The following is a 24,282-nucleotide window of genomic DNA, read 5'->3' as shown; positions in this document are numbered from 1 at the left end:
AAAGTATAGAAAACTCTCAGTCACCAAGTCAAACCACCTCTTCAATGCTTACATCTCTTTCTGTAACAATCCTAGCAGGTAGTCATTTAATTCCACTGGTTAGCAATCCACCAATTCTAAGAGAATCATCTGGAAAGCTTTCAAAAGCATGAATTCTGTAAGTCTGATTCAGAAAGTCTGAGACAGAACCCCAGGACCTGTTTTTGTAGTATGTTTCCCAGATGACTGTGAAGGGCCACTAGAATCAAGTTGTGATGCTATATTCAACCAGTCCATTCTATTTTGGGGCACTGCAACCAAACTCTAGATATATTAGGTTGAAATCTTCCCCACTTCAGTTTCCAACTAAACCCTAGTTTTACTCTTGGGATTACATACAACACCACAAACCCAATCTGTCTATAGGCCAAACAGCCCCAGCTCCTTCAACTTACATAGGTATGTTTCAAACCTGATCACCCTAAATTTGTGCACATTTTTTATTCATATACGGTACCCAGAAGAGAACATAATCCTCATGTAGAACACAATGGGGATACTCTCTCCTTCACTGGAGTTACAATATTTTTATTAGCACGGCTTGTGTACCTTTTTTTTTCTGTTGAAATGTGTGCCTTTTTCTAAACTGTGTCCACATCATATTATGTTTACTTTTAAAAACTCACTTATTTTGAAATATTTTTAGATTTACACAAAAGTTATGACGATAGTACAAAGAACTCCCTCATCCCCCTGCTGACTCAATTTCAGTTTCCCTAACCTTATCATCTTAGAATACAGCAGGGCATTTATCAAAACCAAACATGAGCCTACTGTTTCACTAAAAACTTTTTATCTTTTTATACAGATTACTTCCCTGAGCTACATTTCCTTCATCCCAAATACAGACTTTTGGCTTTTCTTTAGTTTAAGTACATGAGGCAAATATAGAAATTTACAGTTAATACTGTAAGATTCAAATTCTGAATTTTACATGATGAAATCTTCCTCTGACTCTTACAAGGGGAAATCTAAGGTCCTATATGTGTTAAAATTTTGAGCTCCTATACTTGTTAAGATATTCTGAGTCAAGGTCCAGTTGGACATACCCACTCTTGACATTAGATTTATGTCATATACATATTTAGTCAGCAAAACTTCCATTATTTCATTTAATTCAATAGGCTGAGGCTTGGGGGAAAGTAAACTTCTCTAGAGTTGCATTAATTAACCTCTGATGTATACCATCACTATTATAAATCCAATCAGTTAACTACTGATTATTTAATATGTTTACACAAAAATATTCTTGCCTCAGGTAAGTTCAGATCCATTGTATCTCCACACTTTCCCTTGTTTATTCGTCTTATATATATTTGCATACTATGCTTCTTCAGCTGAAAGTTGTTGAGTACCTGCACAATGAAAGGAATCCATTCCCTCAAATGGCTCTGAAACGCTTAGGCAAAAAGGGAACTCTCTAAACTAACAGCTAGTGGCAATTCACTGAAGCAGTTAATGACCATGTGTGAAAACTGGTGCTCATAGGAAAACTATAGAGAAATTCTTGAGTCACAAGCTAGAATCAGAAGAAATAGCAGGGTGGTATTGGTAGTGTTATTTCTTTAGGAAGAAGAGAGAATTCAATTTATCCTCTTGAAATTAGTTACTAGCTTTAATTATTATAAAGCTTAGGGAACAAAATTGCATAAGATGGCAATTTACTATTGAAATCCAGATTTAAAAGGATAATTTAGACATGTGGACCTAAAGATGGCTATAGTCAGCTGTATCAATCACTGCCAGAAGATTTTTCTAAATAGTTTACTTCTCCTCATAAGATGTGACTAATTTCGATTCTGTTTATCTCTCAAATCCAGGCTGTGGAATTAGAGCTTTGCAATTGTGAAATAGAACTGACAATGCTTTCAAAAAGGTTGCAAACTCACAGCATTCCTGTCAGACCAGCAAGCTTCTTTAAAATGGGGAAGCCATAAAAATAATAGAAATCTTTAAAATGTATCAGAAAGTCAAAAACAAAGCTCTTCAAACTTACCTCATAATAACTCCGAACTGCGTTGCAAAATGCTTCATCAGCTACAATTTGGGTTTCCCCATTGAGGAAGGCCTGGAATCGTTCTTTCAGTAACTGCAATTGTTGTTTGTTAAGCTACAAGAAAAAGAGAAAATAAGCAGATAAATTGGCCAGTACATGAAAAAATAATGACTATTAAAAATCATATTTGCTGTATGTACATTAGATTTCACACCTAAATTAACTTTATAGTAAAGAAAAGTAAAAGCTAAAATATCCTACTACTTGTACTAATGGTTAGACTTTATTTGAGATGGAGTCAAGCTCTGTCATCCAGGCTGGAGTGCAGTGGTGAAATCTTGGCTCACTGCAGCCCCCACCTCCTGGGTTCAAGCAATTCTCCTGCCTCAGCCTCCTGAGTAGCTGGGATTATGATGCCCGCCATCATGCCTTGCTAATTTTTGTATTTTTAGTAGAGATGTTGGCCAGACTGGTCTCAAACTCCTAACCTCAAATGATCCACCTGCCTTGGCCTCCCAATGTGCTGGGATTACAGGCAAGAGCCACTGTACCCAGACACTAATGGTTAGACTTTAAAACATTTCCAAGTCATTTCATGTACTCCGTAATCTTGATGTGGAAGTGGAATCCAAATTTCTACCCCAAATTTCCAGAATTCTCACAATTGCCATCCCAGTTTCTTTATAGAGACAGAGAAAATCTAAAATTTGGATAAGAAAGTAACTAGTAGTTAATATTAATAATATTATACAAAATTTCCAGCTGTTCTAAATAGAGAAAGTAGAGAAGAGCTTAGAGATGAGGGAGGGATGCCTTGGACAAGAGGTAATAGGAAGAAAGACTAAAAAGACAGAATGGACCCTAAGAAAGATCCCTCTGGAAAGAACAACCATTGCATGCGAAAATGTGGATTTCGTGAACAAACATACATCAACAACTGAGTTTAGATAAATAAGGAGAAGACAAAGAAGACAAAGCCAAAAGAGAACAGAGAGGCAGCAGGTAGGCAGTGAAAGCGTCTTTGAGCACATAGGAGAAAATGCTCTCAACTGGGGAAGTTTACAACCAGGGGTCCTTACCCTGGGGGTAGCTTCCATAATTATTACAGAGGGTGAATTAGACATGAAATGTGACTATCATTCATGTCCTCTAATCATCAACTACAAGCAGGGTGAGCTACTTAATTTGTAGGGCCCAGTGCAAAATAAAAATAAGGAGCTTTTTAGTAAAAATATTATTAAGAATTTCAAGACAGCAGGAACAGAGAGCACTAAGCCGAGTGCAGAGAGCCCTTCTAGGCACCAAGCCCTGCACACACAGGGGCATGTACTTCACTAGAAATAAAGCATCTTAGATCTCAGGTAACGCAGAACCTTTTTTTTTATGCTTAGCTGGAGAGAAAACAACATAGTCTTGGAGATAAAACAACAAATTCCAAAATATATACGAAACAGCAAAGAAATGATCCTTCCATTTCATTAGATCCTGATCAGACTTTATTAACAAACTCATTCCAGTTCTAGAACCTACAGAGGGATGTGAAGCATCTGGAAACATGCTGAGGATAAAATGATTAAAGGATTAGGTAGACTAAACTGGTATGACTTGGCTTCAAAAAGAAGGCTGATGTGAAGTAAGTATAAATCTGTTAAAAAGGCTTATTAAACTGCGATTCAAATATAAGAAAGACAAGCTCTTTCAAAAAATCGGTTTTATTTAGGACTCAAACAAGACAGTTTGTAAAGAAACTGTAACTGGGAGTAACAGAATTTAAAAAAAAAAATTAAAAAGTGTCCTATTGTACCCAGGGGAAAAATAACCTTTTGCCCTGCGCAGTGAAGAAAGAAGACCATTCCATTTATTTACTAAGGTTATCTCCTTCATTTTAGAGGAAGCTTAACCAAGCTAAGGTACAGGAACATCATCATTATATTACAATATCCATTTCTATAATGTTAAGAAAATGAAAGCAGGGACCTTTTATATGTGTGTGTACTAGCAACGCAAATTAAGTTCATGACTTTAGCTCTCTAAGCATGATTCACAAAAGGGACCAAATGGAAATGGGACAGCAATTGCTGAGAGTGAGGCAGCTGAGAGCACTATAGTTACTAAGCTCTGGGAATGCCAAGAAGAGCTTCTCCTTGCAAGTCAAGTGAAATAATGGCAATGGAAATGTATGCAAAGAATGACAATGAACTGAAGAAGACCTTACTGATCACTTGTGCCAACTCCTTTGCTTGATAAATAAAATACATACTCTTAAAAAACTAGAACCTGTGTATTTTTTCATTTAATTTTATTTTATCAAAGACTTTTTTTTCTTTAAAAACTCTTCTAAACTACCATATTTGCAATTTCTACATCATTAGTAATTAAGTTCCACTATTATAACAATAAGTTACTCTTTGGTAATTACGGTGTAGAAAATTCATGGATATGAATCAAGGAAAGGAGGTTTGAGCAAATCGTCTTCTTGGAAGCTCCAACAAAGTTGATACAGTTCACAAAATATGCCAGAGGCCCCTGGCTAAATGTCAGGCTTCAACATTTTTATGAATAGAAGATACTGCAGTTACATTTAAGACATAAAATGGATCAAATATGACAATTACATACAAAAAGCAAATAAATGGATACTTTATTAGCATAAAGAGGAAGTCTACATTTTCACATAGGCAAGATTGGGGCAGGAAAAGAAAACTAAACTTAAAATCTAGCACTGAGGATAGCTGTCAGAAAGCAGAGTTTCCTAAAAGCTATTTGCATTATCAAGATAAACCATACTGTATACCAAGAGATAGACCAGTGGAGCAGATCGAAGAAACATACCAAAACACAATCAGAAATGTACTATAAAACACCTATGGCCGGGCGCGGTGGCTCAAGCCTGTAATCCCAGCACTTTGGGAGGCCGAGATGGGCGGATCACGAGGTCAGGAGATCGAGACCATCCTGGCTAACACAGTGAAACCCCGTCTCTACTAAAAAAAAATACAAAAAACTAGCCGGGCGACGTGGCAGGCGCCTGTAGTCCCAGCTACTCGGGAGGCTGAGGCAGGAGAATGGCCTAAACCCGGGAGGCGGAGCTTGCAGTGAGCTGAGATCCGGCCACTGCACTCCAGCCTGGGCGACAGAGCCAGACTCCGTCTCAAAAAAAAAAAAACACCTATATAGCAACTCAAATCAGTAGTAGTTGATGGTCTACTCAATGAATGGTGTTAAAATAATATAAAAGATTTTCCACCTCATGTCATCAGGGAAATGCAAATTAAAATAATGAGATTTACTACAAACCCATTAGAATGAACAAAATCCAGAACACAGAAAACACTTGATGCTGGCAAGGATATAGACCACAGGAACTCTCATTCTTTACTACTGGAAAAGCAAAATGGTATAGCTACTTTGCAAAACAGGTTGATGGTTTCTTACAAACTAATACGCTTCTATCATATGATCCAGTAATCACAGTCCTCGGTACTTACCCAAAGGAGTTGGAAATTTATGTCCACACAAATACCTGTACACAAATGTTTAAAGTAGCTTTTTTCATAATTGCCAAAACTTCAGTAGATGAATGGATAAACTCGGGTACATCCAAACAATGGAATATTATTTAGCAAGTAATGAAATAAGCTATCAAGCCATGAAAAGACATGAAGGAACCTTAAATGCATACTTCTATGTAAAAGCAGCCAATGTAAAAAGGCTGCATACTGTACGACTCCAACTAATGACATTCTGGACAAGGCAAAACTATGGAGACAGTAAAAAGATCAGTTGTTGGTAACAGTGTAGGCTATGCATGTGTGGGGGCAGGATATATATGAGAAATTTCTGTACCATCCACTCAAGCTCAATTTTGTTGTGAAGCTAAAACTTCTTTTAAAAATTCTATGAAAAATATTGAAATGTCATAAATTTATTTGCATTAAAAATAAACTTTACAAGGCAAAAAATACCATAAGCAAAATAGGAAAAGATTAACTAGAAAAAAAATACTTGCAACTCATTACCCAAAGAGTTCATTTCTAAGCATAGACAGAGTTCCGATAAGAACATCACAAATAAACCAACAGAAAAATGGACAAAATTGATATGTTCAGATAAAAAAGTCTTAATCCATGAAAACAAGCCTATATTTACAAAAAGAGTACAAATTAAAACTGTATGAGAAACCATTTTAAAAGTACATGTAGTTGGAATCAGCAATTCCACTTTGGGATTGGATCAATACTACAGATAAACCTGCACATGTGCAAAATAACGTGTGTACAAGGTTATTTACCACATAATTCTTAATAGCAAAAACATGGAAAATAACCTAAATATGCAATTATAGGAGACTAAATTATGCCATATCTAAACAGTAGTATACTAGTCATTGCATTGAAAGAATGTAAACGTTCTCTATGTACTGATTTTAAATATTTTAAAAATATCTTGGGGCAGAAAGCAAGTTATAGAACAGCAGTTAAAATAAGTCACCACTCACATAGCAAATGGGCAGATAACATGGATGTGAATTTGCTTCCATATACAGACAGAAACTAGGGAAGAAGGATGGCTGTGGGAACTGGACAGACAGAAAATAAAGGTGAAAGAGATTTTTCAACATGGAGCACTTTATTCATTTTGAATTTTCAAGTGAAATAACCCTTTATAAATTCTAATTAATTTAGATTTAAAATAAGCTGTAACAGCAGCTTTGTACATCTTGAAACTCAAAACAGTTATGAAGCACTGTGAACAGCTTAAATCCTATCCTACATGGAGACTGGACAACACACCAATTTTTAAAATTCTCCTTTCAGGTAAAAATTTTACTTTGACTTTGTGTCTATTTTTTTAAATATTACAGTCTTGAGAGTTTCAAAAAAGCTCAGACCAAGATCGTCAGAAAATAACCACAAAAATCCTATTCAACATTCTAATCAATGCATTAATCTGTACAATATCTACAAAAGTAGACTTTCAGATTACAATTGGGCCTATTAATATACACACACATACATACATCCTTTTATTACCTCAGTGAATCCTATTCTAATTTAGGACAATTATAAAAATTGAAATCAGTGTCCCTATGGCTTCCACACAACACTATACTATACACTATCTAAGACAAAACAGACTAAGTGTTACTTTCATTCTTTAATACAGTATTTCAAGACTTTGGGGACAAAAAATGATTTATGAGTTTTCTCTTTTTTGGAATAAATTTTGCCAGTTCGCTCCAATATCCTGGGTACTCTCCTAAGGATACATTCCAATTTGCCATAAAAATCACCATGTTAAATTAAACTAAGTATGAAGGATACTTGGATGCAATGGATCATAAGTTCTGAGTTTACAGATGTGCAGAGTTGCTATTATAGCTTTTTAAAAAATCTAAACAAGCTGGGTGCAGTGGCGTATGCCTGTAATCCCAGCACTTTGGGAGGCCAAGGCAGGCAGATCACCTGAGGTCAGGAGTTCAAGACCAGTGTGGCCAACATGGTGAAACCCCATCTCTACTGAAAAAAAAAAAAAATTAGCTGGGTGTGGTGGCGTGTGCCTGTAGTCCCAGATACTTGGGAGGCTGAGGCAGAAGAATCACTTGAACCCGAGAGGTGGAGGTTGCAGTGAGCTAAGATCATGCCACTGCACTCCAGCCTGGGTGACAGAGGGAGACTCCATCTAAAAAAAAAAAAAAACCAAACTAATTAAAATATATAATAATAATGTCCTTTGATATAAAAATTCAAAAGGAAAACACTTGGAAAACTATAAGATTAAGCAAATGAAACTCACTACAATAGCAATGTCCCTTTTAAAATGTACTAGATACACTGATCACCATTCTCTGAGGATAGTGTGGCCAACAGAGACACAAGTGGGAGGGCCACTTCCCACATTCTAAGCATTCTATGTCTATTAATTCAAACTAAAAACCAATTAACTCTTCTTGGCAGTCACATCAACTGACTCACATTGTGCTTATAATCAACAAAAACTTCTAAAACATTCTTACATGTGCCTCAGTAAACCATGTTTCATCTTGCTAGATGTATTTGGGACACTGTTCTAGTTAAGAATTTTTTTCAGAATTCTGATTCCTTCACCCGATGACTACAGAGCTCTCTTAGCTTTGTTATAATCACTAACATAATAATATATTCTCCATAGTCTCCTCCAGGTCATTTCAAAAGTATTCACCAGTTCAGGATTAAGGAGAGAATACTGAATCCTGCCATTATATATATTCCTTCAGTTTAGCATAATCTATCAATGAATATTATTTGGGGCAGTTGATTTATTATTATTTAGCACGTTTTAATTTTAAATAATATTATTTAGCATATGTTTCATTAAAACATAGCATATGTTTTAATGTTCATTTAAAATTAACATAAAATGTTAATTTTAATGTTTAATTTTGACTACTATATTTATCAATGAATAAAATATTTTTAAATATGAAGGAAAATTTGACCAGCAGAAATTATCTATCAGGAATTTATAAGGCGCATTCTATATAAAACTAAATTGCAGAAACTTAGCTAAAACATAAATATCATTTCAAACATCTAAATACAACCAACAGATTAGCCTTGTAAAAAGAAAAAAACTAAATTTCATAAATCTGACCTGGCTGTGATACTTCATCCACAAGAAAAATAACTGCCACCAGAAAAACACTTAGATTCTAGGGTTCAGAGGTGTCTCATGTTTCTTAGGTATTGTTTCATATTCAAATTAGATTTCATCCTTTTCATTCTAAATCATGGATCAACTAAAGACTTAAGCCAGGATTTATATTACAGCAGGAGACCAGCCAATATGCAACCCAGGAACCTAGCAACCATAGCTGTATGGAGCCTGTCCTGACCTGTCCTGACTCCCATCAGGAGTCTCAGTACTTACAGTGGAAGCTGTGTGACATCCTAGCAAGTAAAAGTAGTCACAGATTCCACAGCAAAGTGGCAGAAAACTTGTGGGTCCCTCCAGGACTGGGGCGTGGGTGTGCATTTACCTCATGTCAAAGAGTAGTAAAATGAGAAAGGTTTTTCAAACAGGTAAAAGGCTTTAGTCTAGGCATGGATGTTTCTTAAAATGCACAAAGGCATAGCTTTCAGGTTTGTCAATTAAAGAAAGATATTAACAGGAAAACGCTAAAGGATCAGTACTATTTTCTTCTTCCCTTCCTATCAACACTGTCAAAAACAGCTACATCAAACCACTGAAGGAAAATCATCAGTGCCTTCCATGTTTTTGAAATAACAATGCATCCCAAGCTGTATATCAGAATAATAGGGGGCTCCAGCTACGTCTAATACATTATAAATCCTGTAGATGTGCTGATATTATCAGTGTCCTATTCAAAGAAACTTTCCTGTCCTCTTCCATAAGCACAGATATTTGGGATGGTGAATATGCCCATCTAACACTACAAATACCAGGTTCACCTGATAGGTATAGACATGGTCAAATGACCAAGTTAAGACCAACCAGATGTAAGCAAATGTATGCCTGACTTCCAGGAAACTACAACAGGTGGCTGAAGCAAACACATTTTGCTTCTTTCTCTTTTTTATTTTCCTGCTGAATGGAATTTGATGTGCTAGCTGAAGTGTCACCTTGATTAATGAAGATGGTGAGGCAGCAAGATAAAAAGTGCCTCACACCACAGAGTAGAGCAGGAATGCAACCCTAGACCACCTACCTCCCAACTTCCTTGACATGAGAGAGAAATAAAACCTCCATACATCCTGACCACTCTTAACAGGATTTACTGGTAAAATGCAGTTAACAGTAATATGGTATTAAGTCCTAACTAATAAAAAGTAATAAAAAGTCAAATGAGGTACTGTACCTAACCAGAGGGAAAATACCATGGTACTATCATGTGTTTTTTTTTTTTTTTTGCAACTAAAGTTCACCTTAATTTATTCTAAAACATTTTTCCATGCTATTTCATGTGAAAAACTCCTTATCCAATGAACTTGCCCCAGCAAACAGTGAACACCTAAGTTGGCCGGATATAGATTGAAAACAGTTATTTTGGCAAATTGAATTCCACTGTCACACAGTGTTGACAGGACAATTTAAAAGCCCAAAATTTATAAACACCATATTAATATGTTTTATAATAAAATGTAAACTAAGTGCTAAGTACAGAAGAGCAAAATCCCATTACATGGTGAACAAATGGACCCCAAGCCGGTCTAGGCTCACTCAGCACTAAGTGAATGATGCCAATCCACATTCTCATTGACCTCCCAGTTCAATTCAAACCTCTGTAAAATTACATATCATTATGGCATTGTCGGCGTGGGGGTGGTGGTGGGGGTAGCGAGTGGCAGGGAGCTGGTGAATGCTAAGCTCCAAATGTTAAATCCATGAATTATTCCATGAGTTTACTTGCCATGCTCTCCTGACCGCATTCCATGTGGATCTCATTTTTCATGTTTTTTTTACTTTATTGAACTATAACTGACAAGTAAAACTGTAAATATTTAAGGTATACAAAGTATACAACATTTTGATATAAGTTACACTGTTAAATAATTCAAACTAAGCTAATTAACACACCTATCATCTTACAGTTACCTATTATATCTTTGTGTGTGTGTGTGATAGGAGCAGTGAGAACATTTAAGGTCTACTCTTAGCAAATTTCAAGTATAAAATATATCATTAATTATGTCACTATGCTATACACTAGATCCCCAGAACATTTTCATCCCGCATAATTGAAACTTTGCCCTCTTCTAACATGTCTCATTAATCTTCTTAAAATTCTCTGTATTTGTTACAAAGGATGAAACTAAGCTCAAAGAAGTTAAGGATCTTACTTAACCTCACATCTAGTAAGAGACAGGGATAGAATTTCAACCAGCATCTTGATCCCAAAGCCTATATTCTTTCCGATTACCATATTATTCCCTGATTCCCTCATAGCTACAGACTTCTTTCAATAAAAGGTGTTTATCCCCATGCAATGTGTTGTATACAGCTTGTATGCATTTATTTGCTTATTTTTTAAGTCTTTCTATTAGAACAAAAGCTGCTTTAATTTAAGAACTTGGTTTTAGCCTGCTGATTTCAGGCTAAAACCAACATTACAGATTAGGCCTAGCACATAGAATATCCTCATTTTTTTTTTTTAAAGAATGAATAAATGAAGTAAGGGAAAGCAAATATCAGTCGGTTGCTATAAAACTATTCCTTACTAGGATAGCCACATCCTCTATTCTCATGCTTGCCTGACCTCACAAAAAAAGTCAGTTTATCATGCAATAATAAAAATTCCAGATAATTTCAACCCACCACAATGGATCAGAAAAGTCTATCATAGATAACTTAATCTATTTTATTAATTAGTAAGCTTATATATTATTAATGGGGAAGAAGAAATAATAAGAGCTCTGAAGTCAGACTACTTCTGTTTTTATCCAAGATTCCGCCACAAGTTGTAGGGTCTTAAGCAGATCCCTTAACCTCAGTGCCTCAAGTTCTTCATCTACATAATAAGGACAGTAACAATAGACATGTAATAGGGTTGTTGCATTAAATGCTAGAATAAAAGTACTTAACACATATTAAATGCTTTATAATTGCTGTAATTTTAGAAATACATGGCCATTTTATTTCAGCAATTGCAGAAGCCACAAGCAAAAACAAATAATTAAGATGGATGCTGGTGAATAATTAACAATAGGTGGATTCACAGTTGTGTTGTCCAACACAGTGGTCACTAACCACATGCAGCTATTGAGCACTTGAAACGTGGCTAATTCAAGTTAACATACGTTCTTAGTTTGGAATACCAGATTTCAAACATTCAGAACCACAAAAAAAGAATAAAAGAATGCCCCCAACCCCCACATTATAGATAAGAAAACAGACTAAGAGATTAAGGTACAGACCCAGTTAGGTCACAGAACTGGGAGCCTAACCTAGGTTTCCGGAACCCCAATCCACAGTTTTTACTCTATCACAGGGGTGTCCAATCTTTTGGCTTCCCTGGGCCACACTGGAAGAAGCAAATTGTCTTGGGCCACATGGAAAATACACTAACACTAACGATAGCTGATGAGCTAAATCACACACACACACACACACACACACACACCCTTCATGTTTTAAAGTTTACAAATTTGTGTTGGACCACAATGAAAGCTATCCTGGGCCACATGCCACCTGTGGGCCGGACAAGCTTGCTCTGTCACTACATTTCCCTCACCCACTGGTGTATTCTTATTTGAGTCTATGTCTTCATTCACCTGAGCCTTACAAACGATAATCAAGGTAAGTGCCGAGGAGTTATTCAACAGGACTCTCCCTGAACATGGTAATAAGTAGTTAAGAGAGAAAAACTGGCAAGTCTTGTTGGTCATTATCTTCCAAAATTCTGCTTTAGGACTCTCTTATTCATTAACAGCATCTGCCTCACCAACTTCTCTGAGAGTGAAAAGGACCATTATAATAGCCTCTAATGATCCCCACTAACAATATAACCTCATCAAAAGCAAATGTAAACCAATTATCACAAATAGCAGCCTGAGTGATCTCTGTTGCAAGCAGCAACTGAGAGATGACTGTGGAGGTAGAGAGTTGAAGAGAAATAGAAACTTTAATGAGCCATTCTGAGAAGTTCTCATTGCAATCAAAAGTCATTCTCCCCAAAACCCAGCCACCCGTTAAGATCTGACAAAATCGAGGAGGTTTTGCAAACAAGTCTTCTCAGACATGTGCTGTGGAAAAAAGCAGGGGAAGGAAGGAAGCTCAATACACGCTGTGACCCTTTACTGTCCTACAAAATCAAAAACAGAGCCTGTCATAAGCCAGAGAAAATTTCTACCCAATGCTTTTCCACAAATAATTCTAGTGGACTATGTCAAGTTAAAATAATGAGGGGCTCATCCTTTAGAAACAGTATGATTCCCCCTTGACCACCCTTAATATATGACTAATGTAACAGCGAGTCATAATAGCTAACATTTATTGACCATTTACAATGCACTCAGCACAATTCTAACCTCTTTACATATATTATTTTAATGTCACCTCCCTATAAGGTGGGTTCAATGTGTTTTCCAAATGAAGAAGCTAAGGCCTAGATAATTTAAGAAAGTTACCCAGTTCACAAAATTTGGGGCCAGAACCAGCTACATCTGACTGATATGCTCTTAGCCACTGGCTATGCTTGGGGCCAATCACATGATTTAATCAGCTTGAACAGGTAAAAGCCCCTCTCCTCCCCATTTACCTTCAAAACACCATCCCATTCATGTCGTTTATGCTCATTTTGCCTTTGCACACACTGTTTGCTTCCTCTGCCTGGAATACCCTTTCATCTGTTAGAACCTAATTCAGATGATACCTCCAAGAAATCTCCTTCTTCCTGCTGCCCCCAAATTATGTCATCCTATCCTCTTTGTGCCACTTCTGTACCTCATACATACATCTGTCACTTGCTTATGTGGCCTTTTCCTTACTAAGATTCAGATTTCTTAAACGCAGATGCCAATCTTCAATATACCCCACCTTAAGTACAGTGTTTGCTGGTGTGAATCATCTATAGTAGAAGAAAATTCACCGTTCACTATTACTTCTTGAAGAATGTATCTTGTCATAACCATTGAGCAAAGTCTCTAGCACTGAAGCACGTGAGTGAAGAGGAGGGAGCAGACAAAACCTAAGAAAAGAATTCTAAGATAGCTGTATGTTGTCCAAATAATAAGTTCATGGACAGACTCAATGAGGCCAAAAGAACAGCAAAGGATTTCTTTGTTGAGATGCAGCCTGGGTAGCTCTGTTTTGCAGATGATATTGCTCTCAGGCAGGAAGAACTTTGTGCCTCCGTACCATCTGGCATTTCATGGCACAGTTCCATATGCTGAAGCCATATCTGCAAGAAACAGTGACTTTATGTTTATCACAAAGTATTCGGACAGCCTCAGGAGCAGACAACTGTGAGTCATTGTAAAAGCTTAAAGATGCTGACCAACTCATGCCATACAATGGCCTTTTCCAGTAGGTGGTAAGTGGTTTAACAGAGTTGCTTTCAGAAGAAGAAAATATGACATTAAATTACTTTCCTCAGAAATGTCTGAAGGTTTTGCTTTCTTTCTTGACCAGGTATTACATGGATGAGAAGTGGCTATCTGCAAAAGAAGAAAAGCAGCAGCAGAAGGCAAGGGACTTTCAGCTCATCATCTTTGTGCACCATCCTTCTAGGATAAGGAATAGCAGACTTTCAATATGATCAATATTAAGGTCTATCTTTATACCTTTAATGTAGCTAGGATGCTTTTCACTGAAAGTAATAGAATCTCCAACTCAAAATGCCCTGTTAAACAATAAGCAGGGGTCGGGGGGGGGGGCGGGGGGATTATCATCAGATATCTCAAAAAGTCCGAAAGTAAAAGAGTTCCAGAGTTAGTTAATTTAACTCTTAAGTGAAGTATTTCAGGTCCCAGGCCTTTTCCACCTGTCTACATTCTCCACGTGCTAGCTTTTGTCTTCAAGTTTACTGCCTCCAAAGAAATCCACATTAACACTGTGCAAAGCATCCTCATACAACAATAAACAAAAACTGAAGAAGGAAACAATTTTATTCTAAAATTTAAAAAAAGGGAGAAAATTCTCCCAGAATCAGCATCCTCTTTCTATCATATTTTCTCCCACATATCACTGAAGAATTGATTCAAGTGTGCATTCCTAAAGAAAACACTGGGTAAGGGAAATGGAATATCATGACTGACCAATCAAGATTCACTCTGGGGACTCAAGAGGAACCCAGTCATCTCTGTATAATAACAGGTACCTAATAGCTGAATAAAACCAAGGATTTGTGAAAGAAGAAGGGTAGCTAGAGAATGGCCATTGGGTAGGCAACTAGCACTGTTGCTGTGTCCTGGCCTATCCAGTAAGGAGGCCTGAGCTAGTAAACTGTACCTAAAACACTGAGACTACCACCTTCTAATAGCTAACTTGACATTTCCCTAACAAATAACAAAATTCTGCTCAATACCTAAAACAGAAACATAAGCTGAAACCCACTTTAAAATAATTCATTTCAAGTAAATTAAATTACATTGATTAGTTATTGCATTTATATTCATGTATTTAGGGACATAAAATGCAAGAATCTTATTACTCCCCTTATAATAAAAATCATTTTATATTTATTACCTTCTTTAACCTTACCAAATTTAGCTGGCAAAAATGCCGTGCTACCTTCAATACATCATTGTTAACAAATTTATATTAGCAAATTCAAGGATTTGTGAAGATTAAACAGATAAAAGCCCTCTTCAGGATTGGCATTTAAAAACTGGATATCTACATTAGGGTGACATAAATATGTGCTTCAGATTTTTAATTCTAAAAGCAATTCTGATTACACATACAGAATGCTGCTAATAAGAAAAGGCAAACTTTTAGCACATCCGTTCACCTGTGAGATTGGAAAAAAAAAAGACTATACAATTCTCTCAGGAAGAGGGACAAGAAAATGGAAGTTTATTCGATCAGTTACAAAGCTGTCATTCAAGTAATTATCAAGGAAACAATAAACAAACTAAAAAATAAATCTATTTTAAAATAAAGCCTTCTTCTGGGGCTAGTTTAGTTGAATGACTATTGTATGCTACACTGCTGAGTCTCAACAGTATGCCATGGCCCTTCTTTCACATCAGATAGGGGTGCCAAATTAAATACAGAATTCCCATTTATATTTACATTTGAATTTCAGGTAAACAATATGTCATTTTTGTGTAATTATTTTATCATCAGTGCAGAATAAAATTTTAGTATAAATATGTCCTATGCAATATTTGGGATATATACTAAAAAGTATCCATTATTTACCTAAAATTCAAATATAATGGGCAACCTATATTTGCATTTGTGTTGTGTCTTCTGACGCTCCTCTCTATGTCTTTGACAACATCTTCCTTTGTTCTTTGGATTGTCCTGTTTCTATGCCCAGTTATAATGCCTTTGTCTCTTAGGACTTAATAATGTCTCCTGGCTCCAGTCAGCTCCAATTCCTTAATCTTTTCAGTGCTGTCTGAAAAAGCAGCTCAAAGGAAATTTCCACAGCAGAACTCGACATCCTGTGCAAGACTAAAACCAGACAAATAGATGAGATGACACTAAGAGACATGTGTGATCATTTTTAAAGAAGAACAAGTGAACAAATCCCAAAGCCAGCTAATTACAATCCCTGAAGAGCTTTTTTTTAAAAATGCAGGTACAAAAAGCCTACCCCACATCTACTATTTCAGAATTTTGAAAAGAGTGGCCTAGAAAGCTGTATAGTTTTAAAGTTTCTGAAGGAGTCTGATATTCAGCTATAGGTTTGGGATTTTTCTGGAGATGGTAATTATGAGTTAAGAAATCTATAAAAGCTGGGGAGAGCTCAGTGAGTAGATTTAGACTTAAACAGCAGAATGCTGAACACCTAAAAAATTTTTTGGACCAACATAAAACAAAAAGATAAATATATGGGATACACAGGATTAAGACTCAAATCAATTTTTAAATCAGGCTTTCACTCATGATAAAGAAATATGAGGAGATTCATTTTCTGGTTTGTATAATTATGAATCATATTTTAAGATATAGGCATTTCTCTTTGTTGTTTTTTGGTAAAGACAGGGTCTCCCTATGTTGCCCAGGCTGTTTTCAAACTCCTGAGCTCAAGGGATCCTCCATCCTCAGATTCCCAAAGTGCAGGGTGCTTCCTAAGAGTCTTTATGTTTTGTCTGCTTGGAAAACAATCTAAAATGCTAACATCTATGCAAATTTCTCATTAGAAATAATGATTTTTAAAAATCATGTCAAAGGAATGGGTAATGAAATAAAGACCCCCTAAAGTTTATGCATCTATTCCACTAAGTAGAAGACTGAGCATAGTTTCGTGGAAACTGAAAGCTTGATCTCCTTCAGCTGATGTCCAGGACAATTCTCCCTCACACACAACCTCCCTGAATCTTGTAGAATGTAAATGATGACCTTTTGTCAAAACCTACAAGAATAACTTTTTGTAACGGAATACTGACATATCATAAGAAATTAAAGTAATTCAAAAAAACATGGAAAGGGTCTCACAATACACATGGCACATACAAGTCTCCACAGCCAACAGAAACCACAAGGATGGAGAAGGGTCACTGCACACTGCCTTTCATTAGTGACCACATATCCCACACACTGCCACATGCTACACTGATCCAAAGAGAAAGTCTACACAATACTAAACATATTAACAAGACTGCTATACAGTGAAATGCTGTGTAACTCAGGCTATGGTATACGCATTTTGGTCCTAAGTCTATTGGTAAAAGGTATGCTTTTGGCTCCTCCCATCTGCTGCCCACACACTGATAGATACAGGGCCAGGTCAACCTGAAGAAGAGCGAGTCCTTAGTTACTCTCCATTAGCATTTAGAAGCATTATCCACTCCATTTTATAGGAGAAACTTGAATTCACAAAACAGATGTCCAAGAAAACTCAAGAACACTCAAAACGAATTCGGGAAGCTAAAAACTGAAAGATAATCTAGGATGTGAATAAATAGAATAGAAAAACTTAAATATTTTTGTGCTAAAGTGGATCTGAATTTTTTTCATACTGCAAGACATTACCTAACATTAGTTTCTTTCTTAATTTCTCTTGCACAAAATTCTATTATGAAACCCTGTTTACCCTAAAAAGATATCTACTTATATTTTAAATTATAGAATAACTCAAAATTATTTCTACAGCAAAGAACAGATAAATAACACATTCTCATACTTTCTGGAAGAGCTTTCTGAAATCCTGAGTATTATAAATCCCTGAAATGTACCTGGATAACACTGTGAAATTTGGCAATAAGGTAAGAGAAACATTTATAACCTCAACAGAGAAATTAAAGTTACACATTAACAATTAAAAATATAATTTAGCACTAAAATTGTTTGCATATTGTAAGGAATTACATGAAGTAAATAAAATATCAACACATAGGGCAAATTTTACATATCCCAAAGACATAGATGTGATAGTTTGTGGCTCCTCACATCTTCCCAAACATTAGTCATACACCCTACCTTTGCCTACCAAAATGCCTGGTGTTCTACAATGACAAACCCTTTCAGTCCTTTCAGTTGTGGTATTGTTTTCAGAACTCCTTCCCTGTGAAACTTCCTACAATAAGTTAATATGTAAACCCATCAGTCCTTTAAAGTATGTAACAGCTTAACACTAGCTCAACTGGCTGACAACCTGCTCCCAAAAAAGAATAGGACACGTCAAATAATAATTTTCCTTGTTGTTTAGAAATTGAGCGGGGCAGATAAAAAAGAGAAAAGAAAGACAAAGAAGAGAGGGCAGCCAGATGGTTGTAGAAAGGAAGGAAGCAAGAGGAAGATGAAGGATAAACAGGAGTTAATAAGATGCTGAGATTGGAACTTCTGCTCTCCTAAGGGAGACACCCCAAGAAAGTGACCCACAGATATTCTGGCAGTAGATGAAAGTTATTCAATGGCCCTGGGGTAAAATGATAACTTATTACTGAAACCAACTAGTACCTATTACATAAATTAGTTTCTTTATAGTGCTCACATCTTACAAGCACATTTTTGAATTAAAATCTAGTAGGGTATAATTAAGTCAAAGATTACTTTTCTTGGAAAAAGAGATGCATTTTATGCTACATACACATGGTGCACATAAATTCATTCTCACGTTATTCATTGTTTAAGCCTAAAGCCTTTCACATCACTTCTCTATTACTACATCCACCCTACAGTTTTCTAAATGCATGCAAACAGGAAACCTTAAACTTTTTTAAAGCAATAACTGCCTCAACTTTTATTTAAAGGGACCAAGTTACAATTTCGTGTTTGTTCAAACATCCAGTAATTCAATAACTCAGCAAATATTTATTGAGAACCTACTACATACCTGTACTCCGACAGTGATGGGGGAGACAAAAAGTGAGATAAACCTAACCTTAAATAATGGTTTAGTGATATTTTGGGAAAAGCACACCTCATTTTCCAACACACTGTAAGTTAAATGGAGACATTTTGAAAGGAATGTTCAAATACAGTTATGATTGAAGAAAGTAAAATTTTCTTTTCCTATGATCTTGGTTTGTAAAACAGTACACTTTAGCCAACAGCCATGGCTGCCAAAAATTAGATGATGAATCTAAAGCAAGTTCAGTTATAAATATATAAACACACAAATACTTACACGCTCTTGGGACACACATACTTACTTGTCTACTCACCCACTGGGGTGTTGCATATTTCACAGAGCATAATTTGCCCAACCAATATACTGCAAATCACCAAATACTTTTTTTCCCTTTTAAACAACCATTCAAAACTTTAAAACAGTTGAATCATATTTTAACAATACTTAAACATCTTCCTCCATAAACCTTCTTAATTTTCATTTTGGCTAATAGGATGTGGTGCAGAGCACTCCCCACCAGGTAGGAGCTGTGCAATGCTACACAAAACTGTGTCTCTCCTTACCCTCCCACTAAATCCTTTAGTCAGTAAGTCACAATTTATCACCCAAAAAATCTTTGTTTACATGCATATGCATTTAGTTTTCATTGCAATTAATTTGCTTTTGCTTTTCAAAACTGTCCCTATTAACAAAGTAGTGCTGTTTATCATTACCACTATTACTAATTTTTATTAGATTCTTAAATTGGAAAATTTTATCAATTGGTATTTCTTTATCCACTTCTGCTTTTATTTGTTAACCAAAGTGTGACTCTTGAAGGAATTTGATAAATAAGTTAGAAAAATGTTTGTTTCTAAGGTAAATAATAATAATCAATGAAATTTAATTAAAATGATTTACTAAAAGGCCTTGATGGTATCAGAATATGTAATTTTGAAACTTTTGTTTCCATGAAATGTCTTTTTTCTTTTTTTCTTTTTGAGATGGAGTTTTGCTTGTCACCCAGACTGGAGTGCAATGGCACAATCTCGGCTCACTGCAACCTCTGCCTCCCAGGTTCAGTTGATTCTCCTGCCTCAGCCTCCCAAGTAGCTGAGATTACAGGTGCCCTCCATCATGCCTGGCTAATTTTTGTATTTTTAGTAGAAATGGGTTTCACCAGGTTGGCCAGGTTGGTCTCAAACTCCTGACCTCAGGGGATCTGCCTGCTTCGGCCTCCCAAAGCGTTGGGATTACAGGCATAAGCCACCGTGCCCAGTGCCTAATTTTCAAACTTTTAATCTTATGAATGTAATAACTACATAATATAAATGTCTAAATTTTAATTATTGAATTAAATGAAAATTTATACCTCAGTAGCTCCTAATGCACACTTCCAAATAGTTTGTTTTAAAAACATATTCTTAAGAATACAGAATAACTTAATTTTTTAAATCAAGTTTCTAATTCATAATGGCTCAGTCTCTTTTAAAACTTTATGTCTAAATAGATTTAATTTTTACAGATCTTTGTCCATTAAGATAGACAGCTTCATTTTTGTTTTTAAATGAAGAATGTCTTCAGATAATAGTAACAAATAAAAACATTTGCCACCGAGCAGTATGATGACAATTACAACAAATCTAGATTTTAGATTTGTATATTCTAATGATTCTTTCCTGCAGTCTAAATGTCTTGTTTGCATGTTGCATGTAAACATTATCAAGTTATGCAACAGTACCAAGCAAACCATGCTAACATCTTTCCTTAATAAATTCATCTTAAACTTAAAAGACTATGAAGTTTAAGATCTTTGAAATTATTTTAGGAACTAAGGCATATAACTACCAGACTGCACTAAAGTCATGCAATGAGTAGCTAAAACCAAAATGCCTCACATCAACTACAAAATCACTTTTTCTTTATAAGCTATATGATATTATCAACACTGTATTGTATTTGGGACCAATGAAGCAGAGAATATTGAAAAAGTATCAGTTGTCAAAATGTTTAATGAAGACACAGCTGTCAGATGACAGAGACAACACTAATTCAAAAGATTATTAAAGCAAAAGAATTTCCAGTATATAAAATGAATCCCCAGATGTTAAAAATGGTCCTATTTTAAACAAAAATGAAAATCCCTGAAAAGTTATGCTTGGAAGAACATTATTTGTTTTGCAGAGAAAAACCCAAACAAACTACTGGGAATGAAATTTAGAGAGGCTAAAAAAAAATGGAAAGCTAATAAGACATTTCATAAACAAGGCCTATGTTTGTGTTCTATACTGACAGGAATATGTAAAGCCTTTGAGATCAAGAGCTTATTCTGAAAACACTGCAATTCAAATAACACATAGTTCTCTTCCAAAGAATCTTTGCAATGCAGACGTTTTCCTGGATTCCACATTAAATTATGTTAACAAAATAGTGAATATAATAAAATCCAAGCTGCTACTGTCCCATCTGTTTTCAGCTTTTATGTGAAAAAATGGGATCAGAACATCATTTGTTATTGTTTCCTACCACAGCACACTGATGATACAGAAAAGAGTTTGGGTTAAATCAAGAGTTTATGAGCCAAAAGTTGAAGTTTTTTAGAAAACTGAAAATACTTTATTTTCCCTTTCAGATTCATTGAATAGTTACTGGTTACAAAAGGTGACTAACTTAACTGGCACTGGAACACCAGAATGAACTAAAATTATAAAAGGACTTAATTAATATATATTGGTATGTACTAAGTTTTTGAGTTCAAAACAAAAATCTAACTTAGAAAAAGTGAGGTTAAAACAAGTCACGTGTTGCTTAGTTATCATTTGTATCCTAATATTGTAGAACATCTAAATATACTTATACAAGAGACATTATTTTCAATTTTTTGATATGAGAAGGTTCAATTCAATTTGAAATTCATTTACATTATCAAAAGAAATGTATATAACCACATTTCTTAGAAAAGAGATGTCAAATTTAAAGAATAAAAATAAGTTATATTTTTTAAAAAAGGAAGAGATAGATGTTAAATAATATTGTACTCTTGATATATAATTGAATTTCCAAATATTCTGTTATACTATGTCATAATCAGATATTATTTTTTAAAATGGCATAAATTCTTTCCTAAGGCTTGGGCGTGGAGGCACATGCCTGTAATCCCAGCACTTTGAGAGGTGGCAGTGGGTGGATCACCTGAGGTCAGGAGTTCGAGACCAGCCTGACCAATATTGTGAAACCCCATCTCTACTAAACACACAAAAATTAGCCAGGCGTGGTGGCATGCACCTGTAATCCCAGCTACTCAAGAGGCTGAGACAGGAGAACTGCTTGAACCTGGGAGGCAGAGGTTGCATTGAGCCAAGATTGTGCCACTGCACTCCAGCCTGGGGAACACAGCAAGACTCCCTCTCAAAAAAAATACATTCTGAGACCTCCTACAGAATCTAATCTCAAGTTTGTATCTTTAAGTGCAGTGTGGAAGGAAATGCCACACTGCACAACTCCTGGGACACCTTTTACATTGAATAAGTGTGAGTGCTACTTCCTGAGCCGACCTGTATATTACACAAAGGTAGGGAAGCTCTGAACTGTGACCAAAAGGCAATGTTTTTGAACAATGCTGGTTTTATTCTGTTAACATAAGTTAGGTATAGTTCTTATTTATTTATTTATTTATTTACAGACAGGGTCTTTATTGCCCAGGCATAATCATGGCTCACTAAAGCTTCTACCTACCAGGCTCAAATGATCCTCTCAGTTCAGCCTCCCAAATAGCTGGGACTTGGGAGGTGCACACCACCATGTCCAGATAATTTTTGTAATTTTGTATAGACGGAGTTTCGCAAAGTTGTCCAGGCTGGTCGTAAACTCCCTGGCTCAAGCGGTTGCCCACCTCAGCCACCCAAAGTGCTGGGATTACAGGCATGAACCACTGTGCCCAGCCAGGAATATTTTTTAAAGCGTTCTGTACTACAATAAATTCAGCACCCCAGGGATGGTAATGTTTCTGGTTGAGATTCTGTCAAACTAAGAACTCTCATTCCTGATTTGGATGCTTTGTGGTGATGTATGTCATAATTTTAGGCAGCCCTGACACCCATGTCCTAAAAAATAGGCCCAAATTTTAAAAACTATTGATCAACACTCTAGTAACACTTATGTTTGGATGTTCAATCTCTAGCTAAGTTTTTTAAAACAACAGACTAGCAGCTACTATATGCCTGCCGATTAGGAGAAATAAGAAAAAAATAAGGTAATTTTATTAAAAATACCAAGGTAGTCATTACTCACATGATACTGCTTGCGCATAACAGAACCCATTTTAAAATAAAGACAAAGTGATAAAAGTCTTATTTAGGCCAGACTCAATTAGCATGGATGTTTTTCTGCATATATTCACATAGCACAGGGGAAAAAAAACTAAGATCAACAGAGGCATGAGATAACCATATAACTCTAGCTATGATTTTTCCAAAGTAATTATGCTTTTCCTACCTAAAATGCTAAATTTAAGTTTAAAAAAACATCATTTGACAAAATGACATTCACAGTTTAATATTTTTCTAACAGAGAAACATCAAATCTATTATTATTATAGCAGCAAACAGAATCAAGAAAAGGCAAGCTTGCTTCCTCTTATTTATACTTTGTTAATAACCTCCTTATAATGTTTAGATACTATCTTGATAAAATTTTAGTTATTAATATACATGTATTACCATCCAATGCCCATGAAATTATACGTTCTTTTTGCTGAAAATTGCCAAGCCTTACTTTCATATTGCCTGCAGGTTCTCAAAGAAATGAATTTTTCACTCCTTTTGGTATTATGTATCCATCTCAGCAGAACAAAGAAAAGTTCAGGCTGAAAATAAAGTAAACCTTTTAGAAGTTAAAGTAAAAGATATCCAATTCTTTGCAATCACTCAATATTAAGGTTCTTATAAACATCGCATATGTATTATAATGACCACAGGGGTAAAACAAAGCAAATGCAATCTCACATCTTATTTTAAAGGTCTCATATTTGATGTAAAGCACCATGATCATATGAAATAATATTTTTGAGATGTATTCAAAATACTGTACCTTTAAAAAAATAAACTGTTGCCACTTTTTAAACAGGCACATCATATCAAATCATCTCTATTATTCTTAAATAGAATATGAAATCAGATACACAAAGACATAGAGCAAAGCTTCAAAAGCCCCAAGGAAGAAGTGATTTGCATACATTTATTGACCTTTCCCTAAGCAGTCCTCAGAGCAGATGCTAAGCTACCTTTCAGAATTAGAAAGTACT

The 24,282-nt window shown here is 35.6% G+C and overlaps 1 protein-coding gene across 16 annotated transcripts in view; it reads right to left on the bottom strand.

Annotated features, from left to right (window-relative positions):
- The window catches only part of CADPS2 (calcium dependent secretion activator 2), a 439,469-nt gene extending 415,694 nt beyond the window's left edge, over positions 1-23,775 (bottom strand). For 15 of the 16 annotated variants that reach the window (XM_031665918.1, XM_031665925.1, XM_031665926.1 and 12 more), the window contains exon 1: positions 2,036-2,149. Coding sequence is in view for 1 of the 16 variants with exons in the window: in XM_031665933.1 (XP_031521793.1) it covers positions 2,036-2,149; positions 23,754-23,759 (120 nt within the window). In the remaining 15 variants the exon portion in view is untranslated. Of the gene's footprint in view, positions 1-2,035; positions 2,150-23,753 lie in introns of those variants that run through there. The other variant, XM_031665933.1, reaches the window with a different exon arrangement.
- Positions 23,776-24,282: the final 507 nt, after the last annotated feature.

This window comes from Papio anubis, chromosome 4 (genome assembly GCF_008728515.1).
Source record: "Papio anubis isolate 15944 chromosome 4, Panubis1.0, whole genome shotgun sequence".
NCBI classification, from domain to species: domain Eukaryota; kingdom Metazoa; phylum Chordata; class Mammalia; order Primates; family Cercopithecidae; genus Papio; species Papio anubis.
This window is presented reverse-complemented; position numbering and strand designations above follow the sequence as displayed.